The following is a 27,870-nucleotide window of genomic DNA, read 5'->3' on the forward strand; positions in this document are numbered from 1 at the left end:
CTGCCCTTTTTCCTTGCCCTTACAAGGAAGGCCCAATCCAAGAAGAGTTATTTTAGCAAAATAAGAAGCCTCTTCTAAAACAAGTCAAGAGAAAGGCGGAGAGTCTCTCCCGGCTGTGGCGAAACCTCCCAAAGTGGCTTTGTTTCCCCCGCTGGGAAAAGGAAGTCTCTATGGTTCCTTCTTGCCTCTCTAGCCTGGCGCACTCTATGGCTCTTTCCTCTTCCGGCTTTCCTCTCGACGTGCCGCTCTAGCCGTGGGAAACTCGCTGCCGGGCGCTTGGCGGACTCCGGGGGAGAAACGGGCCGGGTAGGGAGAGGGAAGGGAAGCGCGGGCCGGACCGGGCCAATGGAGGCCGGGGGAGCCCATTCCTCCCTTCTTTACTTTTCTTTTGCGGGACTTTCGCTGCCTGGGAACTTGGCGTCGAGGAGACGCCGCACAAAAGGAAGAGGGGCAGGGAGGGAGGAGGAAAAAGGCAAACCTCAGATCCTAGAGGGTTGTTATTTATTATTATTATTATTATTATTATTATTATTATTATTATTATTATTATTATTAATGTGCACCAGCGGTTCCCAAAGCGGGGTTTTCTGGAGAGGGTGGCACTCACAGTTTAGGAGACGCGACACAAAAGAAAGAGGGGCTGGGAGGGAGGAGGAAAAAGGCAAACTCAGACCCTACAGGGTTATTATTATTATTATTATTTCATTTGCACCAGCGGTTCCCAAAGTAGGGTTCTCCGGAGATGGGTGCGCGCTAAGAGGCAAGGGGCCCCAGCACCACTTTCAAACGGTCAGACTTGCAATTTAGGAGACATGACACAAAAGGAAGACGGGTCGGGAGGGAGGAAGAAAAAGGCAAACTCAGACCCTAGAGGGTTTTTTTTAAAAAAAAATTCATGTGCACCAGCAGTTCCCAAAGTGGGGTTCTCTAGAGAGGGGGGCGTGCTAAGAGGCAAGGGGTCCCAGACTTGCAGTTTAGGAGATGCAACACAAAAGGAAGAGGGGCAGGGAGGGAGGAGGAAAACTGCAAACTCAGACCCTAGAGGTTTTTTTTTTTCTTTTCATGTACACCAGCGGCTCCCAAAGTGGGGTTCTCAGAGAGGGGGGCGCACTAAGAGGCAAGGGAGCGGTCAGCAGAGCGCTGGACGTGAGACGCATTGCTGGACTTTGAGAATCTCGGTCAAGTTCATCCATTGTGTCGAATCAGTCTTGTCGTATTTGTCCATTCAATTTCTTTGCTGCCCATCGTCCGAGGATCACGGGGCAGTTTGCAACGTGGAAACACAAAAATACATAACATAGGAACAAAAACGAAGAAGAAAGTAAATAGTTTTAATTGGCCTTTGAATAAATGTGCCATAATTTGTTACTGTTTCTCATTAGTGTGTGTTGTTATCTTCCTCGCTGCACACTGCTGTTTTGAATAAGGCATTTTATAGGGCTGGATAGGAAGCGCTAGGGGTGAGTTTATGGAACCATGTTTGGGAACCACAGGTGTCTATCACACCCAAGTGACCACAAAGTCCAGTGCCTTTCCTTTACCCCTTCCCCAACTTTTCATTAAAAGTCGGGTTTTTCCCTGGTTCAGCAGTATGCCGCCATCTTTCTAACCAGGCACCTGAGGTTATCAGTTTTTCATTATGAACTTCAGCCCCACGGCTGAGCCCAGGTGAGCAGCGTTCAGGCTGATCCTCTGCCTGCCCCTGCCCTCAATCTTGGGGGGACTGCTGGATACTTGATTACCTGTCTGAAATTGCCTCCTGGTTAGGAAATGCAGAGAGCAAGAACTTCGCCTCTGACATTACCGATTCGTTGTCTTGTAGCTCGATGCCTGCGCAGAAGCCGTGTCTCATCCTGACTCCTGGGCTCCTTAACCTGCACGCTCCTTCCCTCGCAGAGCAAAAGTCGCCATGGCAGAGTGAGTGTCTCAGAATCAAAACAGCTGACCCCTGGGGCTGGCCGCTCGCTGCCTTACAAAGAGCAACAGTAGAACCAGACTGCCTTGCGACTCCTTCCATGGAGGTTTTAAAGAAGATACAGCGGTGCCTTGGTACTCAGACAACTTGGAACCCCAACCCAGCAAACCCGGAAGGAAGTGTTCTGGTTTGCAAACATTTTTCATAAGCCGAACGTGCTCCGTTTTGAGTGCCACACTTCCGGTTGGAGTGTTACTCTGAGGTCTGTCAGTTTTTGCTATTTACCGTATTTTGCGTTTTTGCGGCTCTTTTTTGTTTTGTTTTTGTGACTGTGTGGAACCCAGTTCAGCTACTGATTGATTGATTGTGCGACTGCAGTACATCATTTACTGCTTTCGTTTTATGGATCGATGGTCTCGTTAGATGGTAAAATTCATGCTAACTTGCTGTTTTAGGGGTTGTTTTTAAAAGTCTGGAACGGATTAATCCATTTTGCATTGCTTTCTATGGGAAAGCATGCCTTGGTTTTGGAACACTTTGGTTTTGGAACCGACTTCCGGAAGGGAATAAGTCTGAGAACCAAGGTACCACTGTATTGGATGGTCATCTTCTATGGATGCTTTAGCTGAGATTCCTGCATTGCAGGGGGTTGGACTAGATGATTCTTGGGGTCCCTTTGATTCTAAGGAGGTGTGAAATAATCCTCTTTCTCTCTGCCTTCATTTGCAGAGCCTCAGCCTCAATACCTGGCTGGCCTGATGAGGTAACCGGTCTGCTCTCCAACCTCCTGCTGTGTGTCGTTTCCATGGGCTCCGCTTTCCAAACCTTCCAGGTAAGAAAGGGGTGGAGCTTGATTTGGGGAGTCGCCTGGTGTCTCTGCTTGCTGGGTGCTGGGCCTTTGCTGTTGTTGTTGTTTAGTCGTTTAGTGGTGTCCGCCTCTTCATGACCCCCTGGACCAGAGCACGCCAGGCACTCCTGTCTTCCACTGCCTCCCACAGTTTGGTCAAACTCATGCTGGTCGCTTCAAGAACACTGTCCAACCATCTCGTCCTCTGTCGTCCCCTTCTCCTTGTGCCCTCCATCTTTCCCAGCATCAGGGTCTTTTCCAGGGAGTCTTCTCTTCTCATGAGGTGGCTAAAGTCTTGGAGCCTCAGCTTCAGGATCTGTCCTTCCAGTGAGCGCTCAGGGCTGATTTCTTTCAGAATGGATCGGTTTGATCTTCTTGCAGTCCATGGGACTCTCAAGAGTCTCCTCCAGCACCAGAATTCAAAAGCATCCATTCTTCGGCGATCAGCCTTCTTGATGGTCCAGCTCTCACTTCCATACATCACTACTGGGAAAACCAGAGCTTGAACTTTGCTAGAGAGGGCTTTTGGATTCAGGCTGACGAATAATTGCTCTGTGTGACAGGGAACCTGGAACCTGCCAAATTACTATTATTATTATTTGCACATGCATGCCTGGCAAATGTAAAATCTGCATGTGGAAACAGGGCTTTGCGCTCCGGGATGTGCAGAGGTCTGCTGCTCGCTCCTCCTCTTGAAACTGCGTTGCTGACAAGGGTCACTGGGCGGGTTCTTGCTTGCAGAGACCAAGCTGAGAAGCTGCAACGGCTAAATATAATTCCCAGCACATTTGTGTTGGTCTGGTTAGGGAAGCTTTTAACGTTTGATGCATTACTGTGTTTTAATATTTTGTTGGAAGCTACCCAGAGTGGCTGGGGAAGCCCAGCCAGATGGGTGGGGTATAAATAAATTATTATTATTATTGGGACGCGGGTGGCTCTGTGGGTTAAACCACAGAGCCTAGGACTTGCCGATCAGAATGTCAGCGGTTCGAATCCCCGCGACGGGGTGAGCTCCCGTTGCTCAGTCCCTGCTCCTGCCAACCTAGCTGTTCGAAAGCATGTCAAAGTGCAAGTAGATAAATAAGTACCAATCCGGTGGGAAGGTAAACGGCATTTCCGTGCGCTGCTCTGGTTCGCCAGAAGTGGCTTAGTCTTGCTGGCCACATGACCCGGAAGCTGTATGCCAGCTCCCTCGGCCAATAAAGCAAGATGAGCGCTGCAACCCCAGAGTCGGCCATGACTGGACCTAATGGTCAGGGGTCCCTTTACCTTTTACCTTTATTATTATTATCATCATCTGAGCTCCTTTTGCCGCTTCCTCCCTCTCTTTGCAGATCAATCGAGGGACCTCTGCTGGGTTTCTCCTCCAGGCCCTTGTGCCCCTCCTGGATACGGCCACCCACCTCACCGCCCCCCCAGGGCTCAGTTCGGAGGCTGCCCATTACAGCCCAGACAACGTGTGGGTCTCCACAGTGGTGGGGCTCCCCCTGCTCGCCTTTGGCTTCCACTGGCTGAACGGGGACCGTGCCACGGCGAACGCCCTCTTGGGGGGCGCGCTGCTGCTGCTGCTGGCCAGCAGCTCAGGCTCCTTCTCCGAGGAAGGCAAGGCCATGGTGGCCCACTCCGTCACCTCGGTGGTCTCCATCAGCGTCCTGATCGCTTCCATCTTCACCGGAAATGCCTGCGGGATTGTGGGCAGCCTCTTGGTGGGCACGGCTGGGGTGCTGGCAGGGACCCAGCTGCGGCGGCTGCTGGTGCTCCGGAAAGAGGACGCTGTCTGCTGCCTCACGGCGCTGGCAAACCTGGCTTTGCGGCGGGCTCTGCAAGCGCAGCACCGAGAACTGGACTGAGGGGGTGGGGACTGCAGGCCAGGGGGTCCGGCGGGCAGTGGGGCCGTCGCAGCATCAGGTGAGGCAGAGGAAAGGCTGGCCGTGTCTGTTGGGTGCCACAAAAAGGCTTGGGAAATGGCCTCTTCAGGGAGCCTACGAATCTGGAAAGGGCACTGCCTGTTTGGATACTGCCAGGGAGACAGAGGCATCAGGCAGCCTCGTCGTCGTCTCCGGACGATCACCGGTCTCCCATGGAAACAGCATAAGCCAATTAGCGACATGAGCCTCAGACACATTCCAAGACTCATGCACGCCCTTTTCAGCAGTCTCCGCAACGGAAGATTCAGACAGAAGAGCATATTTACAGCTTTATTCAGCGTAGGTCAGAACAAAGGACAAACATGACAGCTTGCATCCGTGTCGAGGAAACAGCAGGAACAAAAGCTATATACAAAACAGAAGTTCCCAGCGAGAACAGCGCTGGGAGTAAACAGGCATGTGACACACAACTATCATGCCTGACTCTTTTAAGGAAGAACTATATCCTAACATCCTCCCCCTTTCCGTGTAACCTGTGGTTCAACCCAATTGCAATCTCTGTACGTAAACCTTAAGTTGTTCTCTGTTAACAACCTTAGACAACAGATCAGCAGCAAGGGGTCCTGGGCACTGCCCATCTCAGGCAGCCAGCTCCTTCCTTCGCAGAGCTTGCTGGGTTTAGTGAGCTGGCAGAGATGGGCAAGGACTGCTGTGTCCTTGGAGCATCGGCGGCGCCACCTCACACTGCGAATGTTGGAAATCCCACTTCTGACACCAAAGATCCCCGCTGGTTTCCTTCGCCGGTCCCTCGGCGCTTTCCTGGGTGCGCTGGCCAGGAAGCCGGGCCAAATGTGAACGGGTGGAAGTTATTAACTCAAGGTTTCGTAGCAGCAACTTACAAAGGTGCTGGGTGTGTCACAGCTGTGAAACCAGCAGGCTGCTGGTTAAAAGGGCTCGCGTGACTCTTGTCAGCCATAATAATAATTTATTATTTATACCCCGCCCATCTGGCTGGGCTTCCCCAGCTACTCTGGGCAGCTTCCAACAAAATATCAAAATACCATAATACATCAAACATTAAAAGCTCTCCTAAACAGAGCTGCCTTCAGATGTCTTCTAAAAGTCTGGTAGTTGTTTTTCTCTTTGACATCTGGTGGGAGGGTGTTCCACAGGGTGGGCGCCACCACCGAGAAGGCCCTCTGCCTGGTTCCCTGTAGCCTCACTTCTCGCAATGAGGGAACCGCCAGAAGGCCCCCGGCACTGGACCTCAGTGTCCGGGCAGAATGATGGGGGTGGAGACGCTCCTTCAGATATACTGGACTGATGCCATTTAGGGCTTTAAAGGTCAGCACCAACACTTTGAATTGTGCTCAGAAACGTACTGGGAGCCAATGTAGGTCTTTCCAGACCGGTGTTATGTGGTCTCAGCGGCCGCTCCCAGGCACCAGTCTAGCTGCCACATTCTGGATTAGTTGTAGTTTCTGGGTCACCTTCAAAGGTAGCCCCACATAGAGCGCATTGTAGTAGACCAGGCAGGAGATAACCAGAGCATGCACCACTCTGGCGAGACAGTCCGTGGGCAGGGAGGGTCTCATCCTGCATACCAGATAGAGCGGGTAGACAGCTGCCCTGGATACAGAACTGATCTGTGCCTCCATGGACAGCTGTGAGTTCAAAATGACTCCCAGGCTGCGCACCTGGTCCTTCAGGGGCACAGTTACCCCATTCAGGACCAGGGAGTCTTCCACACCAGCCCACCCCTGTCCCCCCAAAACAGTACTCCTGTAGCCTGCCCGGGACTGACCAGCCTGGCAGAAAAAGCCAGTTATTCCCTTCCCAGCTCCTCCTGGTGGGCCATCAAACTTGGGGGGCTTCCTTGACCTTGACGGGTCACCAGTTGTCCTGTGATTTACATCAAGGGTCCTGGGGCTCCATGCACAGTCTCTCTCATATGGGTCTTCCTGCCTGGTAGGGGGTCAAGAGGTAAACATTGCATTCGCTGGAAACAGAACGAGTGTTGTGCAGTGGTAAGCGTTTCGAAATCAGACCTGGGAGACCAAGGTTCGAATCCCCGCCGTGACGCTCACTGGGCGGCCTTGAGCCAGTCGCCGACTCTCAGCTGAGCCTACCTCTCAGGGTTGTTGTGGGGAGGAGAACAGCCATGTATGTGTCTCCATCTCCATCGTTCTGCCCAGACACTGAGGTCCAACGCTAAGGGCCTTCTGTCGGTTCCCTCCCTACGAGAAGCCAAGTTACAGGGAACCAGGCAGAGGGCCTTCTCGGTGGTGGCGCCCGCCCTGTGGAATGCCCTCCCAGCAGATGTCAAAGAGATAAACAACTAGCAGACTTTTAGAAGACATCTGAAGGCAGCCCTGTTTAGGGAAGCTTTTAATGTTTAATAGGTTATTGTATTTTAGTGTTCTGTTGGAAGCTGCCCAGAGTGGAAACCCAGCCAGATGGGTGGGGTATAAATAAATTATTATTATTATTATTATTATTATTATTATTATTATTATTATTATTGCCACCTTGAGCTCCTTAGAGGAGAAGGCAGCGTATACAAAATACAGACATCCTAGTTCACCTGCGACAATGTCCTCCCAGCGCAGATTTCCAACACAGAAGTGACGGAGGACGGGGTGCCCTAATAAACAGCCGCTTGGGACCTCGGCCTCCCCAGAGGAGTCTGCCAGCTGGCTGCTTCCTTTGCCACTCCAGGCAAGGGCACTTGGCTGCGCTTCAAGCGCCTGCATTTCACGGCGTTTCTGAGCTCGGAGGAGAAGCGAAGAATTCTCGCGGCTGTAAAACTAGAAAACAAACAAACGCCAACCCCACATAAAGAGGCAAATAAAGATCTGACGCGGTGTGCATGACATTTGCCCTGCTTCTTGCCATCTTCCGTCGGAGACAGGGAACTAGGCTGAGTCAGGGAAAGGCAGCCGTCGGTGCCAACCTCTTACCACACCCCCGGAGGCTTAAGGCCTCTTCAGGAGCTCCTGAAGGAGAACAGACGGCCCTCTCTGGACATTGGCCTTGTGACTGGCATGTGACTGGCAGGGCGAGGATCTCTGCGGGGATCCCTCGAAGGAAGAAGCCTCTTGGTCAAGTGGGCGGCTGACCCGGCTGGCGCGAGGACAGACAAGGTAGATGAGACACTGCCCTGGCAAGACATTCCATGTCTGAATTGGTGGAGGAGCTGGGTTGGGATGGGGGCGCCTCTTTTATGGGGCCCTGTTTTATGGGGTTCTGCCAGGCTGTCCCTCACCCGGGCTGTGGGTATGTCTCTGGTGTTTGGACCAGGGATCTGAATACCAGTGGGGGCAAAGGTTCTGCACATAGGAATAATCTAGATACACACATATAGGATGGGGGATGCCTGGCTTGGCATGTGAAAAGGGTGTAGGGGTCTTCGGGTACCACAAGCTTAACATGAGCCAACAGCATGATGCAGCAGCAAAAAAAGTTAATGCAATTCTAGGCTGTAAAAAGGTACAGTCATACGTCAGGTTACAAATGCGTCAGGTTGCGTTTTTTCGGGTTACAGACCCGCCAAAACCCGGAAGTACCAGAACGGGTTACTTCCGGGTTTCAGCAATCGTGCTTTGCACATGCGCAGAAGCGCCGAATCGCAACCCGCGTGTGGCAGATGCGCCACTGCAGGTTGCAAACGCTGCGGGTTGCGAACATGCATCCCACATTGATCACGTTCACAACCCGAGCGTCCGCTGTAAAGGTAAAGGACCCCTGGACGGTTAAGTCCAGTCAAAGGCGACTATGGGGTTGCGGCGCTCATCTCGCTTTCAGGCCGAGGGAGCCGGCGCTTGTCCACAGACAGCTTTCCGGGTCATGTGGCCAGCAGGACTAAACCGCTTCTGGTGCAACGGGACACCGTGACGGAAGCCAAAGCGCACGGAAACACCGTTTACCTTCCCACCGCAGCCGTACCTATTTATCTACTTGCACTGGCATGCTTTCGAACTGCTAGGTTGGCAGGAGCTGGGACAGAGCAACAGGAGCTCACCCCGTTGCGGGGATTCGAACCGCTGACCTTCTGATCGGCAAGCCCAAGGGCCTCAGTGGTATAAACGACAGCGCCACCCGCATCCCCTTACCTTTTACCTTCTAGGCTGTATCAGCAGATGTCTAGTGTACATCCCATCTGAAGTCCTCTGTCTGGTCCTGGGTACATTAGTTTAATATTATAATTATTATCATTATTATTAACAAGTTGGAAGGTGGGCAAAGGAGAGCAACCAATAGGATAAAGGTTCTGGAAACGAAGCCTTATGAAGAGTGGTTGAAGGAGCCAGGTATGTTTAGCTTGGAGCGGATAAGATTGAGAGGTGCTAGGATAGATATCTGAATTGCTGTCACAGGGAAGATGGAGCAAGCTTGTCTTCTGCTGCTCTGGAGGGTAGGACTCGAACCCATGGCATCAAGTTACAAGAAAGGAGATTCCAACTATATTGATATTCATGGAGGGGGGTGGTATTGATGGCTCCTAGCCAGGATAGCTCTGTTCTTCCCTCCCCAGTTGAAGGCAACGAAGCTTCTGGCTCCCGGTGGAGTATAGGGTCAGGTTCAAGTCTTGATCTTTAAAGCCCTTTGTGGCTTAGGGCCCTCGTATCTACAGGACCGCCTCTCCTGCTCTGCCCCGCAGAGGACCTTAGGTCCATTAACAACCATAGTTTAGAGGTCCCGGGCCCTAAGGAAGTCAGACTATCCTCCACCAGGGCCAGGGCCTTTTCAGTGGTGGCTCCGCTCTGGTGGAATGCTCTGTCCCAGGAGACCAGGGCCCTGCAGGATTTAACCTCCTTCAGTCGGGCCTGTAAGACAGAGCTATTCCGCCTGGCTTTCAATTTGAATTCAGCCTGATCTTTTATTTCCCTTTCCTTCCCTCCCCTTTTATGAAGATCACCCCCTCTGAGACCCCGCAGCTAATTCTCCCCTGGTCTCCTCGCTGGCCCAAGTAGGACCAATTCAGCCAGCTAGCCTTGGGGATTACCTAATGCTTATTTCCCCTAAATTGATTTTTGAAGTTTATTGTTATTCATGTTTTTATACTGTATTTTATGCTGCTCTTACAATTAAGTGTTTTAGATTTGTTGTTAGCCGCCCTGAGCCCGGTTTTTGAACTGGGAAGGATGGGGTATAAATAAATAAAAATATTATTATTATTATTATGGAAACCAGCTGCTGCAAACCCCAAGAGGGGAAAGTTGCTCTTGTGCTTGGGTCCTGCTTGTGGGGTTCCAGAAGAGGCACCTGGCTGGTCACCGTGATAACAAGATGCTGATTGGGCCCCCCTTGACCTGATCCAGCACCCTCTTAGGTTCTTATCCTCCCTTTCCCTACCTCCGCACACCTTTCCTAACACTGTATGCTCCTGCTTGTGGAGGAAACACATGTTAATGGCTTTCCCTGCGCTGGCAAGGGGCCATTTATTTCCCCTTGGAAAAGGTAGCCAAAATTTGAGTTTCGCTTGAAAAAAAGTTATGTGTGCCATTTAATCAGCCAGATCTTTTTCTGTACACGTTTTTGCCTGCTGTGCCTTTCCGTTGAATGCGCTTCAATGTTTGCTAAAGAAAACTGCGCTGAATGTCATGCGAAGTTGGTGCTGGCGGAAGCCTTTGTTTGTTTTTCCATTTGCCAGCAGGTGGTTTTTAATCTTCACATTTACACCTGTTGTGGCTCTAAGTTTCTTAAAGAAACCTGCAGAGAAGTAATCCAGCACTGATGATGATTATTAAATATTTATTATTATTATTATTATTATTATTATTATTATTATTATTATTATTGCTAACCCCCCCCCCCCCGCCCATCTGTCTCGGTTTCCCCAGCCACTCTGGGCAGCTTCCAACAAAATATTAAAAAGACAATAAAACAAACATTAAAAACTTCCCTAAACAGGGCTGCTTTCAGATGCTTCTAAAAGTCAGATAGTTGTTATTTGACTTTTAGAAGCATCTTAGATAGTTATTTCCTTGACATCTGATGGGAAGGTGTTTTACAGGGCGGGTGCCACCACCAAGAAGGCCCTCTGCCTGGTTCCCTGTAACCTCACTTCTCACAGTGAGGGAATCCCCAGAAAGCCCTCAGAGCTGGACCTCAGTGTCCAGGCAGAACGATGGGGGTGGAGACGCTCCTTCAGGTCTACTGGGCTGAGGCCATTTAGGACATTCAAGGCCAGCACCATTGAAATATACTCAGAGTCAAGAGTGGATTTCATGCTCTTTATTCAGCTCATAGTGGTGAGGAGGAATGAAAGTCCCCCCATAGTATCTGCTTTATATACATTATTTACATAATGGACTGCACGTGATTGGCTAATTCTGGAATTCTCCTGTAGGCCAATCAGGTTGTGGATTCACTTCCACCTGGAGCTGGATTGGGTGGTTCCTGCAGACCAATCATACTGCTGCATTGTTGTAGGACCAATCAGACTGCTGCATTTTGGATCTTATTGTTCTAGGACCAATCAGACTGCTGCATTCTGGATCCTATTGTTCTAGGACCAATCAGACTGCTGCATTCTGGATCCTATTCAACTCAGTACATAACAACTATACTGAATGAAGCAGTCCAATGCATATAAGTAGTCATCCTTCAGTTTCTGTGTCCCCTTTGTGGGTCCACATTGTAGGGGGCTGGACTAAATGACTCTTTGGTTCACATTCCAGCTCTACAATTCCATGACTCACTTAAAAAACAAACAAACCAGAGATCTTTCCTTTAGGCATTTTACCACTAGAAATTAAAAAGACATAGGACCACTGTTCATGCATGCCAGCACAGCAGCAAGAATTCTTGTGGCGAGTAAGTGGGAAAACGAAACAGTACTGGGAATCACAAATTGGCAGATACTCATGTTAGAATATTTACAACTAGCAAAACTGACGGGAAGAGTTAGAGGAGTATTGAACCAGAAAATATTTGGATAATGGAGAATATTTAAGGATTATATAAGATAATATTGTACCCACCACACCATATTAGCAGAACTTGAGCGATACTTGTAAATGCAACAAATACCGTTTGTGGAGTAGACGGGAGCGATATTAAAGAATATAAAACTGTGCAGGGAATATGACGACAGTATAAACAGTACACTGAGAATGATTGGAAGACTCGTTTTGTCAGAAGTCTTTTTTATTTAAGTGTTTATTTGCCGCATTTTTCGCTCTATAAGACGTGCCAGACCACAAGACGCACCTAGTTTTTGGAGGAGGAAAACAAGGAAAAAAATATTCTGAATCTCAGAAGCCAGAACAGCAAGAGGCATCGCTGCGCAGTGAAAGCAATGATCCCTCTTGCTGTTCTGGCTTCTGGGATAGCTGCGTAGCCTGCATTCGCTCCGTAAGACGCACACACATTTCCCCTTGCTTTTTAGGAGGGAAAAAGGGAGTCTTATAGAGCAAAAAATACGGTAAGTATTAATTAGGAAGATTAATCTTTTTTATGCACGTAAATCTGCTTTTTCTTCTTTCTGTATTTTCTTTCCCCTTAATTCTTTTTCCTTTAATTTTCTTTTTGTAGTATGTGATTGTAAATTCTTTGTGTGTGTAATTTAAATTAATAAAGATTAATGTTTTTAAAAATTAAGAAATGTGGAAATTAAGGTGATCCAACTTGGACCGTGCTCTCCTAACTAGCTCGCGTCTGGATCTGGGCTTTGCCACTTCCAGCAACGGGGAAGTGTTTGCGTCCTGGATCCCTCCTCCTCCTCCAGAAAAGAGGGAGAGAATGCAAACAGCTATTCCCCTCCTTGAACAAACCGGCCACATTTCCTCCTCCTCACAGCTGAGCCGTGACTTCAAGGTCTCCTTCTCTCGCTTGGCCAAAGAACATCTCTGCCCGTCAGGAGCGTGTGCCACCTGCTGCTGGTGAAGAAGCCTAGCCATGGCAGGGACGAGGAGCCGCAGGTTCAAGATGATCCTCCTGGGGGACTTTGGGGTGGGGAAGACCACGCTCTTCCATCGGATCAAGCTGGGGCGTTTTCTGGAGGGCGACCACCCGCCCGGCCAGCACAGCTACACGTGCGAGAAAACCCTGCCCCTGAAGCTCAACAGCAGGAACTGCCAGGTCCAGGTAAGGGCCCGCTTCCCGGGCAGCTCATTTGGCTGGTGGCTTGCCTCTGGAACTCCCTGCCTCATGAAAGGGGGAAAGGGAGAAGCAACAGGGTCTATGCACCTTCGTAAGCTCACTTGGGTGCTTGGGCTTATACAGGGTGGGAGTTGATGGCTTGGTCCCTCTTACGATTCTGAGAGGGGCAGTGGCTCAATTTCCTGGGGACCACACTGCTTGCTGTGGAAGCTGAGATTCTCCTGCATGCTGCTCTGCGTTCCCCTCTCTCCTCAGAAAGGAGGAGGAAGAGGGCTGTTTTTGTCATGGAGGACGGGGATATAGGGTCTTGTGACCCGTTTGTGTGTGTGTGTGTGTGTGTGTGTGTGGTGAATAATAAAAGAACCGGCTGGGTGTGCCTAGATTCAGAATTTGGGTCTTAACACACTCTCCAGTGGGAGGGAGCCCCCAGCAGCAGAGTTTAAACTCACATATTGGACACCCTTCCAGCTTGATAAATGCAATGATTCTACGAATTAAACCTTTTGCATATCCTGTTTAGTCCACTTGCAAAGCGCCCCTCTCTTTCCACCCTTCTTGCAATGAACAGACCACACACTGTTTAGTAACTTTAAAATGGTTTAACTTACAAAACATTCCAAAGGTCCGATTCATGCATTTATCCAAGCAGCAGCAAGGAGAACGCAGGCAGAATCCTCTAGGGTAGAAAATACAGAAGATAATTCCAAACGTAGGTTCAAAGCTTTGGAGATGGCTTCGACGCATCCCACCTGGTGGGTTACATGGTGTGGAGAAAAAGGGAGGCACAGGAAGAGAAGGCTTAACTTCTTCACTCATCAGAGAAGAGGGGCATGACCTAACTGCGTCTAGGAACACAGCTCTATTGTCTTAACCCCTTCATGTACCAACTAGTACTCATGTATGTTTGACTGCAATTTTCCACATTTATGGCACCCAACTTTTCGAACTCCCAGCATTGAAGTCCTGAATAAATCCTAGCACTGACAGGTGAAGGTCTCCTTCTGTGATTCCTACATTGCAGAGTGTTGGACTAGATGACGTTTTGGGATCTACAGTTCTATGATTCTGTTTCCCACACTTCACCAGCACGCCCCAGGCCAATTCGAAATTCAGAATTAGAAACAGTGAAAGCAAATTGCTGTTACAGGAATTGGGTGGGTCCTGAAAACACACTTCTCAGGTGTCAAAGATCAGGGCAGAAAGGTGCGTCTTCAGCATTTGCTGAAAGCTGCATAAGAAAAGTGCCAGGCATGCCATGTGGGGAATTCCACAACCCATGAGCTGCCACAGAGACTCCCTTTTACGATACGATAATCTTTATTGTCATTGTCCCATACAGAACAACAAAATTGAAAAAAACTACATCAGACATTCAAAACCAACAAGCCTGCTATCCCAGCTATCCCAGCCTGGTTAGCCCCCTAAAAACGCTGATACCCCATAATTAAATACAATATACTCACATAAAGACTACCTTAAGGTAAAGGGACCCCTGACCATTAGGTCCAGTCGTGGCCGACTCTGGGGTTGCGGCGCTCATCTCACTTTATTGGCTGAGGGAGCCGGCATGCAGCTTCCGGGTCATGTGGCCAGCATGACTAAGCCGCTTCTGGCGAACCAGAGCAGCGCACGGAAACGCCGTTTACCTTCCCACCGGAGTGGTACCTATTTATCTACTTGCACTTTGATGTGCTTTCAAACTGCTAGGTTGGCAGGAGCAGAGACCGAGCAACGGGAGCTCACCCAGTCACAGGGGTTCAAACCGCCGACCTTCTGATCGGCAAGTTCTAGGCTCTGTGGTTTAACCCACAGCGCCACCTGCGTCCCTAGACCCTACCTGACTAGGCCATCACAAAAACCCAGATGAATCCCCCTCTAGGTTCCTGTCAGTCTCTCATAGGTTTCCTGCAGCAGGGAGTTCCCCCGTTCGGCGCTCTAACCACCTGCTCTTTCGACCTGCGCAGATTTCCCTGTGGGACACGGCTGGGGAGGAGCGCTTCCTGTCCCTGAGCAGGAGCTACTACCGGGACGCGGATGCTGTGCTCCTCGTCTACAGCCTGCAGCACCTTCTCTCCTTTGACAGCCTCTTGCACTGGCTGTACCTGGCCAGGCAGTACTGTGCGGATGGTAAGTGAGAGGGCAAGCGGGAAAAGAAGAGTCCCGGGGTACGGAGGGGTCGGTTGCCACTTTCCCCTCTCCGCCTCCGCGCCTGCGCCTTTATCAGCAGCCTGACACGCAGATGCAGAATCATAGGGTTGCAGAGCTGGATGGGACCCCAGGGTATCACAGTCTGGTTCACAGGCGATTGAAGTCCCGTCTGGGGACGTCAGGACCGGGGGCAAGATGGCGGGGTGGGAGCAGGAACGGGAGTCTAGAAGCCAGGGGTCAGGAAGCCAAGAATCCGAGGTTCAGAGAGCCGGGAGTCAAGAAGCAGAGGGTCCGAGGGTCAGGAAGCAAGGAGTAACGAAGTCAGGGGTCTGAGGGCCGAGAAGCAAGGGGTCACGAAGTCAGGGGTCCGAGGATCAAGAAGCAGGGAGTAACAAAGTCAGGGGTCCAAGGGTTGAGAAGCAAGGAATCATGAAGTCAGGGGTCCGAGGGTCGAGAAGCAAGGAGTAACAAAGTCAGGGGTTCAAGGGTCAAGAAGCAAGGAGTCACGAAGTCAGGGATCTGAGGGTCAGGAAGCAAGGAGTCACGAAGTCAGGGGTCCGAGGGTCAGGAAGCAAGGAGTCACGAAATCAGGGGTTCAAGGGTCAAGAAGCAAGGAGTCACGAAGTCAGGGGTCCGAGGGTCAGGAAGCAAGGAGTCACGAAGTCAGGGGTCCGAGGGTCAGGAAGCAAGGAGTCACGAAGTCAGGGGTCCGAGGGTCGAGAAGCAAGGAGCCACGAAGTCAGGGGTCCAAGGGTAGAGAAGCAAGGAGTCACGAAGTCAGGGGTCCGAGGGTCAGGAAGCAAGGAGTCACGAAGTCAGGGGTCCAAGGGTAGAGAAGCAAGGAGTCACGAAGTCAGGGGTCCAAGGGTCGAGAAGCAAGGAGCCACGAAGTCAGGGGTCCAAGGGTGGAGAAGCAAGGAGTCACGAAGTCAGGGGTCCAAGGGTCGAGAAGCAAGGAGTCACGAAGTCAGGGGTCCGAAGGTCGAGAAGCAAGGAGTCACGAAGTCAGGGGTCCGAGGGTCGAGAAGCAAGGAGTCACGAAGTCAGGGGTCCGAGGGTCGAGAAGCAAGGAGTCACGAAGTCAGGGGTCCGAGGGTCGAGAAGCAGGGAGTCACGAAGTCAGGGGTCCGAGGGTTGAGAAGCAAGGAGTCAAGGAGCCCAAGGCAGGAAGCGTGTTGCTGTGGCAAAGAGTCGAAGGAAAACGCTGACCTTATATCCCTTCCTGGCTCTTGCCACCAGGTGCTTTGAGTTACCAATCGGCCTCACCTGTGCGGCCGCGCCTTGCCTCTTCAGAACAAACTTAGGAAGGCCCCAGTCCTGCAGAGTCCTATTGGTCACAGGGCTTGGCTCCTGCACGCACACCTGACAAAGGGTCGCAATACATGACACATTTATTCAATTAAAAGTATTTTGGTTGATGAATTCAGTAAAACGGATGAACTTGATCCGGTCGTACCTTGGTAGTCGTTTCTACCTCCCTGCCGTAACCTGCCATCGCCAGCTGTTTTTGGACTACAACCATCATCCCTAGCTAGCAGGTCGTGGTCAGGGATGATGGGAATTGTAGTCCCAAAACACCTGGAGGCCCAAATTTGGGAAACCCTGCCCTAGTTAATCTCGCTGACCGCCAGGAGGCAGTATTGGCCACTCTGAGAAGCATTGTCCTAAATCAGGCATAGGCAAACTCGGCCCTCCAGATGTTTTGAGACTACAACTCCCATCATCCCTGACCACTAGTCCTGTTAGCCAGGGCTCGTGGGAGTTGTAGTCCCAAAACATCTGGAGGGCCGAGTTTGCCTATGCCTATCCTAAATCATGAGAGCGAGGGAAAGAAAATTAATATATATTTTTGGGTATAATATATACAGTTAACAGTTAACAATTACAATCCCATATATACCTATCTAATATTATTCCAAATAGATATATCATTATTTCTGATACACTTATGTAACTCTCGCTTTTTTAACCTACTGTGTTCCAAATTTCGTTATCCTTGTCCATGCGTAGTCTACATCAATAAGCAGCCTGCTCCTTACGTTTCTCTTTCCAGTGCGGCAATATCAGTCTTTTGGCCATAGTGAGGGCACAGAGAATCCATTTATGTACTCCAGTTGTCAAATTCTGTCTAGTAGGTATGCAGTTGAAAAGAACAGTAATCTCTGAAAAGTTTAGCTTTTTCACAGTCATATAATTCACTACTTTCTCCCAAATCTTAATAAGTATAAGACATTGTAAAAACATGAGTTTTAAAGAAGCATTCTCCTTATTACATCCCCAACAAAATGCAGCCTCAGGCAGTCCTTTTCTATACAAACATAGTGGAGTTCAATAAATTCAAAATATTATTTTCTTTTGTATAAGCCATAATTTAAGGTCCATTTACTTATGCTATAAAAGGGACACAGGTGGTGTTGTGGGTTAAACCACAGAGCCTAGGACTTGCCAACCAGAAGGTCGACGGTTCGAATCCCCGCGACAGGGTGAGCTCCCGTTGCTCGGTCCCTGCTCCTGCCCACCTAGCAGTTCAAAAGCACGTCAAAGTGCAAGTAGATAAATAGGTACCGGTCCGGCGGAAAGGTAAACAGCATTTCTGTCCGCTGCTGTGGTTCACCAGAAGCGGCTTAGTCCTGCTGGCCACATGACCCGGAAGCTGTACCCCGGCTCCCTCGGCCAATAAAGCGAGATGAGCGCCGCAACCCCAGAGTCGGCCACAACTGGACCTAATGGTCAGGGGTCCCTTTACCTTACCTATGCTATAGAAATGAAAACACTCTCCCATTGTCTCGGCAACACAGCAAAAACCACAAGTTCTTTTTTCCAATCATTTCTTAACATCTGCCTATCAAATTGATAACAAATATCTATAAAAAAGTAATTGTGGGTGGTGTTTTTTGTTGTTGTAATGAATTTAACCAGTAGTATCTCAGGAGTCTCAGAAGCTGAAAACGCTGCTGGCCCAAACAAAATTGTTAACAAATGTTGGAGCTGCAAATATCCTTTCCTACCGTACATGAACTGGCCGCCTCCTGCCCTGCCGGGGGCTCCGAGCCTTTAGCCCCAGCACCTGTTCTCAGATCTTCCTGTTCTTTCTCCCTTGCCTCCGCCAAGCCAATCTCTTCCTCCTGGGCAACAAGAGTGACCTGGAGAGCTGCGTCCCTGAAGAAAAGGCTGAGAAGTTTGCGGTGGAGCACGGCGCGTCCGGCAGGTTCAAAGTGTCGGCCAAGACAGGTAAGGGGGGGGGTCGCCTCGTCTTTCCGGCTGAACTGAGAGGTGATGCAAGTGAGGTTGGTGTAAAGAGCAGGGCAGCAATTCAACTGACCCACCAACCACAGAAGAAGCAGGAAGGGGCTTGAAACGGGGGACGGCGGGGGACTTTCAGGGGCTGCATTCTTTTCAGGACAACATTGAAGGGGTCACAGGCTTGGGAACAGCAGCTGAGGCCAGGGATGATGATGATGATGATGATGATGATGATGATGATGATGATGATGATAATTTATTATTTGTACCCCATCCATCTGGCTGGGCTTCCCCAGCCACTCTGGACGGCTTCCAACAAAGACCAAAAATACACTAAGATGTCACACATTAAAAGCTTCCCTGAACAGGGCTGCCTTAAGATGTCTTCAAAATGTCAGGTAGTTGTTTATCTGTCTGACATCTGATGGGAGGGCGTTCCACAGGGAGGGCGCCACCGCTGAGAAGGCCCTCTGCCTGGTTCCCTGTAGCTTTGCTTCTCGCAGGGAGGGAACTGCCAGAAGGCCCTCGGAGCTGGACCTCAGTGTCCTGTCAGAACGATGGGGGTGGAGACGCTCCTTCAGGTGTACTGGGCCCTTGAGGCCATTTAGGGCTTTCAAGGTCAGCACCAACACTTTGAATTGTGCTCAGAAACATACTGGGAGCCAATGCAGATCTCTCAGGACCGGTGTTATGTGGTCCCGGCGGCCACCCCCAGTCACCAGTCTAGCTGCCGTATTCTGGATTAATTGCAGTTTCCAGGTCACCTTCAAAGGTAGCCCCACGTAGAGTGCGTTGCAGTAGTCCAAGCGGGAGATAACTAGAGCATGCACGACTCTGGTGAGGGAGCTGAGTGTTGGATGATTCAGTACAGGTAAAAGACATTATTTCTCCACCTGGTGCAGAGTTAAACCATGGAACTCCCTCCCACAGGAGGAGGCAGTGATGCCCACCAATGTGGGCAGCTGTAAAAGAAGTTTAGATGAATTTGTTGAGGAGGGGGAGGAGAGGGCTACTAATGGCTACTAGCCAGCACAGGTGCCAACTCCCAGGGTGCCCAAGCACCCACAAGATTCCTCATGAAGGGGCCAGGCACCAGCAAATTTTGTTGCCAGGGCCAGGCACACTGCACAGCACCCATGGCCCTGGGCACCCGTGGTTGCTGGGCCAAGTTGGCCCTCCTGCTAGCCAGGATGGCTCTGCTTTTTCTCCACAGTTAGAGGCAGCCATGCTTCTGAAGACTAGTTGCTGGAGGCCACAGGAGGCAAGAGTTGTTCTTGTGCTTGGATCCTGCTTGTGGGATCTGGCCACCGTGAGACTACTATTCTGGACTGGATGGGCCTGATCCAGCAGGCCATTATTATTATTATTATTATTATTATTATTATTATTATTATTATTATTATTATTATATTATTATTATTATTATTATTATTATTATATTTATTTATTTATTTGTACTGGGAGCCAGTGTAGGTCTTTCAAGACTGGTGTTATATGGTCTTGGCGGCTGCCCCCAGTCACCAGTCTAGCTGCCACATTCTGGATTAATTGCAGTTTCTGAGTCACCTTCAAAGGTAGCCCCACATAGAGCGCATTGCAGTAGTCGAAGCGGGAGATAACCAGAGCATGCACCACTCTGGCAAGACAGTGTGTGGGCAGGGAGGGTCTCATCCTGTGTACCAGATGGAGCTGATAAACAGCTGCCCTGGACACAGAATTGACCTGTGCCTCCATGGACAGCTGTGAGTCCAAAATGACTCCCAGGCTGCGCACCTGGTCCTTCAGGGGCACAGTTACCCCATTCAGGACCAGGGAGTCCCCCACACCCGCCCGCCTCCTGTCCCCCCAAAACAGTACTGTCTTGTCAGGATTCAACCTCAATCCATTAGCCGCCATCCATCCTCCAACTGTCTCCAGACACTCACACAGGACCTTCACGGCCTTCACTGGTTCTGATTTGAAAGAGAGGTAGAGCTGGGTGTCATCTGATAATGATGATCTCTGCCAGTGGCTGCATGCAGATGTTAAAAAGCATGTTCTTATGGAGGGGATATGGCCTATGGAGAGTCTCAGAACCCAGCTAGAGAGTCCTGGAAGTCCAAAAGAAGCGAGTACCGTGGTGAAATTTACTTTTGCAGCTCTGCGCACTTTTGCCTCTGGCAGTTGTCTGGCTGCTTTTCTTTGACGCCTCCCAGAGCTTTCCATTTACAGCAGCTTTCTGCTTCCACATCTCCTGAGGCTTCCCTTCCTTCCTTCCTTCCTTCCTTCCTTCCTTCCTTCCTTCCTTCCCCAGGTTCTTTAGTTTCTTACTCTGCTGATGGGCGGGCGTTTTCGAAGATGCCGAGTCAGCCTCGTAAAATCGTCACCGAGAGTCAGCATAATTTCCCCAGGCAGCTGGCACAAAATGACACGGAGAGCAGACTGCGCTTGGCATCCGCCTGAGCCCACCGTGTCTGATCTGCTCTTTGCCGAAGTGGGCGAGGTTAGCAGGGCCCAAATGAACAGCTTAATCATGGAAGCATAGAATTCTAGAGCTGAAAAGGACCTCCAATAGTCAAAAGTGATTTAAATTTGTTGTTAGCCGCCCTGAGCCCGGTTTTCTGAACCAGGAAGGGCGGGGTATAAATAAAAATTTATTCTTTATTATTATTATTATCTAGTCCAACCCCATGCAGCGTAGGAATCGGAGCTAAAAGTCCTTGACAGATGGCTGTCCAACCTCTGCTTAAATACCTCCAAGGAAAGAGACACCATCGCCTTTTGAGGGAGTCTGTTCCACTGTCAAACAGCTCTTGTTGCTGGAAAGCTCTTGCTGATGTTTAATTGGAACCCCTTTCTCGTAGCTTTAAGTCATTGGTTCGAATGCTGCAAGCTTGCTCCATCTTCCATGTGACAACCCTTCAGATATTTGGAGATGGCTATCCGATCTCCTCTCAGTCTCCTCTTTTCAAGGCTAAACATACCCAGTTCCTTCAACCGCTCCTCATCAGGCTTAGTTTCCAGAACCTTGATCAGGCATAGGCAAACTCGGCCCTCCAGGTGTTTTGGGACTACAACTCCCATGATGCCTAGCTAAAAGGACCAGTGGTCAGGGATAATAAATAATAATAATAATTTATTTATATCCCGCCCTCCACAGCCGAGCGGCTAACAACAATAAAAGTAACACAGCATTCTAAAATCAATTCATTCTAAAATCTGTTCAAAATCAAATTCATGACAACCATTGGGCTAGAGTTCTATGAGGATTACCAAAAGAGGGGGTCAGACTGTGTCTCGGCCAAAGGCCTGGTGGAACAGCTATGTCTTGCAGGCCCTGCAGAAAGATGTCAAGTCCCGCAGGGCCCTAGTCTCTTGTGACAGAGTGTTCCACCAGATCGGGGCCACGGCCGAAAAAGCCCTGGCTCTGGTTGAGGCCAGCTTAACCTCTCTGTGGCCCAGGACCTCCAAGATGTTTTTGTTTGAAGACCGCAAGGTCCTCTGTGGGACATACCAGGAGAGGCGGTCCCGTAGGTACGAGGGTCCTAGGCCGTATAGGGCTTTAAAGGTTAAAACCAGCACCTTAAACCTGATCCTGTACTCCACCGGGAGCCAGTGCAGCTGGTATAGCACTGGGTGAACGGGATCCCACGGCAAGGACCCCGTAAGGAGTCTCGCCACGGCATTCTGCACCCGCTGGAGTTTCTGGGTCAGTCTCAAGGGCAGCTGCACATAGAGCGAGTTACAATAATCCAGTCTGGAGGTGACCGTCGCGTGGATCACAGTGGCTAGGATGATGGGAATTGTAGTCCCAAGACATCTGGAGGGCCGGGTTGCCTCTGCCTGACCTTGATCATCTCATTCGCCCTCCTCTGCACACCTTCCAGCTTGTCAACATCCTTCGTAAATTGCGGTGCCCGGAACTGAACACAGGACTCCAGGTGTGGTCCGACCAAGGCAGAACAGAGCGGAACTACGGTATTACTTGCCTTGATCTGGGCACCAGATTTCTGCTGACGCAGCCTAAAGCAGCATTAGCTTATTTTGCTGCGGCATCACCCTGCTGCCTCTTCTCCTCTGGGCTCCTCCCCTGCCCCAAGCATGCTATTAGCCAGAAGCCTGCTGGTTGCTCAACCTTGCTTTAAATAGCATTTATTAGCTTGCGCCAGTCTTGCGTGAAGCTGTGGGGTTTGCAGCAGGTTGGGTAGGCGCTAATTACCCGCCCGGCCGCCAAGCAAGGTCACGAAGGGCCTTCGAGCCAATCTGACAGGCAGAGGAAGGTAGGGGTGGTGTGATGGTTTGCAGGCGCGCCAGCCAGACTTTTCTGAAGGAATGTGCATCTCTCAGGGGGTTGAGATAATGAATGGGTGCGCAGCAGCAGGTTCTATTTCTGGACCAGCAGAGAAGGGAGCTTTGCTAATATTAAGTAATGCAGCAGTCTACTTTCCTGGCACAGAACATTGGGAGGGGCAGAGACCGGTCTGTGCCAACAGCGCTGCTATTATTATGGCACCACCAGTCCATCAAAGAGCCTCCCTCCCACCTCACCTTCATCCACAGCCTCGGTGCCTTTTGTTTTTTTATATATACATGTAATGGTTCTAGGGGTTGCTCGTGCGTAAATCGGTGCCACACCTGGGTGGGTTGCCTGAGTGAACCCTTTCTGTCTGGACAGCCACTCACCCGTGGCTGTCTCAATCGCTGGCAGAATCCGTCAGTGGGCGTTTCTTGAACTTCTTCCAGCGAAGAAGCTCTTTGACGCCTAGTCTCCTCCTACTCTCTCTGCGTGGAAGCCTTCTGCGCAGGGAGGGTGTGGGTATCGGAGGACCCGTGCTCTCCCCGCTGGTCCCCGGAGAGGAGTCTTGGAGCCACCTCGCCGATTCCCCCATCTGCCCCCCTCCTCCACTGGTGCTACGCTGATTTCCTTCCTCCACTGAGAGCCAGTGTGGTGTAGTGGTTAAGAGCGGTAGTCACGTAATCTGGGTAACCGGGTTCGCGTCTCCGCTCCTCCACATGCAGCTGCTGGGTGACCTTGGGCCAGTCACACTTCTCTGAAGTCTCTCAGCCCCACTCACCTCACAGAGTGTTTGTTGTGGGGGAGGAAGGGAAAGGAGAATGTGAGCCGCTTTGAGACTCCTTAAAGGGAGTGAAAGGCGGGATATCAAATCCAACTCTTCTTCTTCTTCTTCTTCTTCTTCTTCTTCTTCTTCTTCTTCTTCTTCTTCTTCTTCTTCTTCTTCTTCTTCCCCAGAAGATGTGCTGCTTCTCTCCCTCCCGGGACGCTCTCCGGAATCCCTCTGGAGCCCTCCCTCTCCCTCTGGCTCTGATGGCAGTTCCCTGACAATACATTTTTATTAATTTTTTAACATATCATTTCCACCAGTCATTTAACATACGTTTTTATCTTATACAATTTTTTTAGACTCCCGTCAGCTACCTCTGAAGATTTTCCATACTTTATCACTTAATCTGCATTTCTTAATTTCTCTGTTACTTTTAGTTATCCTTAACCAATATTCTCTTCATAATCTTCCTTGCAATATTTCGCATAATCCACCTTACAAAACTTCTAGCAGTCCTGCTAGCGTAATCTGTTTATTACAATTGCTTTGCAAATAGTTCAGATATCTACTCCAGTCCTCTAAGAATCTTTGGTCCCGCAGGTTTCGTATCCCTCCTGTCATTTTGTCTAATTCTGCAGAGTCCGTTAATTTCATTTGCCACTCTTCTTATATACCTGTAATAATCAGAATAAGTGCAAACAGGAGACTTCATAGAATCATAGAACAGTTGGAGAGACCACAAGGGCCATCGAGTCCAACCCCCTGCCAAGCAGGAAACACCATCAGAGCACTCCTGACATATGGTTGTCAAGCCTCTGCTTAAAGACCTCCAAAGAAGGAGACTCCACCACACTCCTTGGCAGCAAATTCCACTGTCGAACAGCTCTTACTGTCAGGAAGTTCTTCCTAATGTTAGGTGGAATCTTCTTTCTTGTAGTTTGCATCCATTGCTCCGTGTCCGCTTCTCTGGAGCAGCAGAAAACAACCTTTCTCCCTCCTCTATGTGACATCCTTTTATATATTTGAACATGGCTATCATATCACCCCTTAACCTCCTCTTCTCCAGGCTAAACATGCCCAGCTCCCTTAGCCATTCCTCATAAGGCATCGTTTCCAGGCCTTTGACCATTTTGGTTGCCCTCCTCTGGACACGTTCCAGTTTGTCAGTGTCCTTCTTGAACTGTGGTGCCCAGAACTGGACACAGTACTCCAGGTGAGGTCTGACCAGAGCAGAATACAGTGGCACTATTACTTCCCATGATCTAGATGCTATACTCCTATTGATGCAGTCCAGAATTGCATTGGCTTTTTTAGCTGCCGCGTCACACTGTTGGCTCATGTCAAGTTTGTGGTCAACCAAGACTCCTAGATCCTTTTCACATGTACTGCTCACTGCCTGCCCACTTGCCTGCCCACTGCCTGGCCTTCTTCCTCTCTCACTCTCCCTCTTCCTCCTCCAACCTGGCCCAGGCTTCCTTTTCTCCTCCTCTCTTCCAGGTGAGAACGTGGAGCGCAGCCTGCAGGAGATGCTGGAAAGGCTGTTCCTCAGGAACGAATTCCAGCACAGCAGCCTCCATCTCCCGCTGCAAGATGCAGGCTACGGCCAATGTGGATGCTGAGCTTGGGAGAGCTTTCTGCCACAGCATTTTAGAGGATGCTCCAGGTAGCCTTTGGTCTCAGGTATCCTTTCTCCGTGCGTTTGCCACATATCGGATCGGGACATTTGCCACTTCCTTGGAGATGGCTGTGCTATAGCAGCCGCCTGTGTCTGACCTGAAGAGTCTCTGCAGCATATTCTGCTGTGGCGCTGGTACCCTTGGCTGGAAGTCATCTTGGTGGGCCAATGAGAGCCTCCCTCGCTTCACCTCCATCATTGCTTCTCTTTGGAGACCTGTGGGCCATTTCCTGCAGGATGCCGAGCTGACGAAGTGACCCCACTGTGGACACGCAACCAACTTCTGGGAACTGCGGCTTCTGAGCTAATATGGGATCTGGGGGGTTGTATGTGTGAGGGTGCGATCCTTGGCCTCTCCCCACGTCCTGTTGGTGTTCCAAACAAGGTAGTGCATCATACTTGCTATCCTCCTCCCATTCCACACTTTCTCTTCTTAAGAAGAGTCTGCAAGACAGTGGCGTAGCGTGGGGGGTGCAGGGGGGGCCGGCCGCACCGGGCGCAACATCTGGGGGGGCGCGCTCGCACTCGCAGCTCTCTGCCCCTACCTGGCTCACTCACTCTCTCTCACTGCAGTGCTGGCTGTGCGAATCCGATCCGATCCGCCGGGTCGCCGGCCACTGTGGAGGGGAGGGTGCCAGGCGTGCGGTGCGGAGAGAGAGCGAGGGACTATCTGGGGGAGGGACAGTGCAGTGGGGGGCACAAATTACTTGCCTTGCCCCGGGTTAGGGGGCGCAAATTACTTGCCTTGCCCCGGGTGCTGACAACCCACGCTACGCCACTGCTGCAAGATCAGGCCAAATGGGGACCAGCTAGTCCAATAACCTGTTCTCACAGTGGCCGACCAAATGCCCATTATGGGAAGCCAGCAAGCAAAACCTGAGCACAAGGATATAAATAATAAATTATTATTATTGTTATTATTATTATTATGGCCCTCTCCCCTCTTGTGGTTTCTAGCAACTGGGATTCAGAAGCATGGCAGCCTCCAGCTATTCCATAACAAGAATAATACCATATTTTTCACTCTATAAGACACACTTTTTCCCTCCTAAAAAGTAAGAGGAAATATGTGTGTGTCTTATGGAGCGAATGCAGGCTGCGCAGCTATCGCTGAAGCCAGAACAGCAAGAGGGATTGTTGCTTTCGCTGCGTAGCGATCCCTCTTGCTGTTCTGCCTTCTGAGATTCAGAATATTTTTTTCCTTGTTTTTCTCCTCCAAAAACTATGTGTGTCTTATGGTCTGGTGCGTCTTATAGAGCGAAAAATACAGTAAATAGCCGATTTTTGTCCTTCCCATCACTTGAGAGACATGTCACTTCTGAGATGCCCTTTCTTCCTATGAAAGGGGCTGACACAAATTCTGCTGAGGTTGTTGCTATCAAATTTAAGCTAGCATCATCAATGCATGCAATGTTCTGCAGACTTCAGCTTGCGCAATGGGACATCCCCCTCAAAATTGACTCTGGGGGAGTCGGTATAAGCCCTGGAACAGCACGCACAGGGATGACTCTGTCTGGTGAGCTGAAATGCTTGTGGAGGCAGAACGTTGATCACAGCGTGACACTGAATCTCACCCTATAAAGCTGCATTTCTGGCATGTTGGAGACAGCAGAATACTTAAGCAACCACTTTGTGCTCCATTTGAGGTATGCAACAATGACCTTCTGAGGAAGGAGGTACTCTGCAATAGTATGGCATTAAGAGAGACATTTTCCTCTTTTGCGGCCAGAGGATGACTCAGCAGTCTCACTGAAAATCCAAGTAAACATGCTTACAATTATGCCGGGAGGCCCCTAATTGTCTTTGATTTGCTACTTCTTAAAAGGCAAGGGCTCTGTGCCTCCGTGGCTGCATGATGACAGGTAGAAATCAACAGCTGGAGAAATCTCTCGGCTTGGAGATGTCAGCTCTGAGGCAACAGCTTCCTCTGATTTCTGCCTGCAATGATTTCTACAAAAATAAAACCCAGTACAGCGCCTGTTTCTTGTTTGTACTGCACAGGGGAGCAAAAAGCAAAGCGAAGCCTAAGAAAAGAGCAGGTAGCACACCTAAATCTTCATTTCTCTGAATTTCCCTGAACAAGGAACAGTAGGGTCTGAATAGGACTGCCTGGCTGTGAGCATCCTAGACCCTGAGATTTTGGGACCCAAACCTTAGACTTAGGGGAAGCTTCTGCTGATGTCATGAGGGCATCCCCTGGTGATGTCACAGGGGTGGGTCCTGGTCATTCTCCCTCTCCTCTCCCTCTTACCACTGAGCCCTGGAGATGGAAGTTAATTGGGAATGAAATATACTCGGAGTCGAGAGTGGATTTCATGCTCTTTATTCAGCTCACGGTGGTGAGGAGGAATGGAAGTTCCCCCAGAATGTCTGCTTTATATACATTATTTATACAATGGGCCCCATGTGATTGGCTAATTCCGGGATTCTCCTGTAGATCAACCAGGTTGCGGATTCCCTTCCACCTGGAGCTGGATTGGGTGGCTCCTGTGGACCAATCAGACTGCTGCATTCTGGATCCTATTGTTCTAGGACCAATCAGAGTGCTGCCTTTTGGACCCTATTCAACTCAGTACATAACAGGGCAGATTCCAGAGAGTTTATGTGAGAATTATGCTGCCAGGCTGTAGCTTGCAAGCTGCACTCATAGTCTTCTTAATATAATATAAATAAATAAAAATAAATGCGTACTTGCCCACCTGGAGATTCAAACCCACCCCTTCTCCCTTGTAGGGAGGTCCAAAAGTTGTACGACAAATAAATGTTTCTCTTCTTTACCACTCTGTTTCTTTTTTGCTCCGACTTCCATTTCCATTTGGGGGATTCTAAGGTCTCATATATATAAATCGCATGTTCATAAATGTATAAGGCAAACACACATGCATAAGTATAATGTCTGAAACAGTACAGGAGAGCAGTCCTGAAGGCATTTTGACTTTCCCAAATTGGCCTCAAATATTTCCTTGCAAGGAGGAAGGAAATGGGGAAAGCTTTCCGGTGTCTTTGGACTGTAGGAGCTTATACCT

The 27,870-nt window shown here is 49.9% G+C and overlaps 2 protein-coding genes across 5 annotated transcripts; both read left to right on the plus strand.

Annotated features, from left to right (window-relative positions):
• Positions 1 to 233: 233 nt before the first annotated feature.
• TMEM276 (transmembrane protein 276) lies at positions 234 to 5,199 on the plus strand. Of its 4 annotated transcripts, none has more exons than XM_083449097.1 (4): positions 234 to 306; positions 1,823 to 1,917; positions 2,645 to 2,747; positions 4,097 to 5,199. In XM_083449097.1, exons 2-4 carry the CDS (start codon positions 1,910 to 1,912, stop codon positions 4,610 to 4,612), a joined length of 627 nt encoding a protein of 208 aa, XP_083305223.1. In that variant the 5' UTR covers positions 234 to 306; positions 1,823 to 1,909; the 3' UTR covers positions 4,613 to 5,199. The 4 variants fall into 4 exon arrangements, with proteins under 4 accessions (XP_083305223.1, XP_083305226.1, XP_083305224.1 ...); XM_083449100.1 differs by lacking the exon at positions 234 to 306 and adding an exon at positions 386 to 493; XM_083449098.1 differs by lacking the exon at positions 234 to 306 and adding an exon at positions 1,067 to 1,668.
• A 1,926-nt stretch (positions 5,200 to 7,125) lies between these two features.
• Positions 7,126 to 27,621, plus strand: LOC310681379 (ras-related protein Rab-19-like). Its single transcript, XM_083449102.1, has 7 exons — positions 7,126 to 7,773; positions 12,434 to 12,721; positions 14,701 to 14,863; positions 17,996 to 18,115; positions 24,667 to 25,298; positions 25,633 to 25,959; positions 26,034 to 27,621. The coding sequence occupies exons 2-5, from the start codon at positions 12,533 to 12,535 to the stop codon at positions 24,786 to 24,788; spliced, it is 594 nt and encodes a 197-aa protein (XP_083305228.1). The 5' UTR covers positions 7,126 to 7,773; positions 12,434 to 12,532; the 3' UTR covers positions 24,789 to 25,298; positions 25,633 to 25,959; positions 26,034 to 27,621.
• The last annotated feature ends 249 nt before the right edge of the window (positions 27,622 to 27,870 follow it).

Source organism: Podarcis tiliguerta (genome assembly GCF_965153285.1).
Source record: "Podarcis tiliguerta genome assembly, chromosome: 7".
Classification (NCBI taxonomy): domain Eukaryota; kingdom Metazoa; phylum Chordata; class Lepidosauria; order Squamata; family Lacertidae; genus Podarcis; species Podarcis tiliguerta.

Excerpts from the sequence above, each read along its gene's own strand:
- LOC310681379 (XM_083449102.1), top strand. The coding sequence starts at position 12,533 with ATGGCAGGGACGAGGAGCCGCAGGTTCAAGATGATCCTCCTGGGGGAC. Across the intron at positions 14,864-17,995 it reads CAGGCAGTACTGTGCGGATG|CCAATCTCTTCCTCCTGGGC; the intron begins GTAAGTGAGAGG and ends GCCTCCGCCAAG. Across the intron at positions 18,116-24,666 it reads CAAAGTGTCGGCCAAGACAG|GTGAGAACGTGGAGCGCAGC; the intron begins GTAAGGGGGGGG and ends CCTCTCTTCCAG.
- TMEM276 (XM_083449097.1), top strand. Across the intron at positions 2,748-4,096 it reads CCGCTTTCCAAACCTTCCAG|ATCAATCGAGGGACCTCTGC; the intron begins GTAAGAAAGGGG and ends CTCTCTTTGCAG.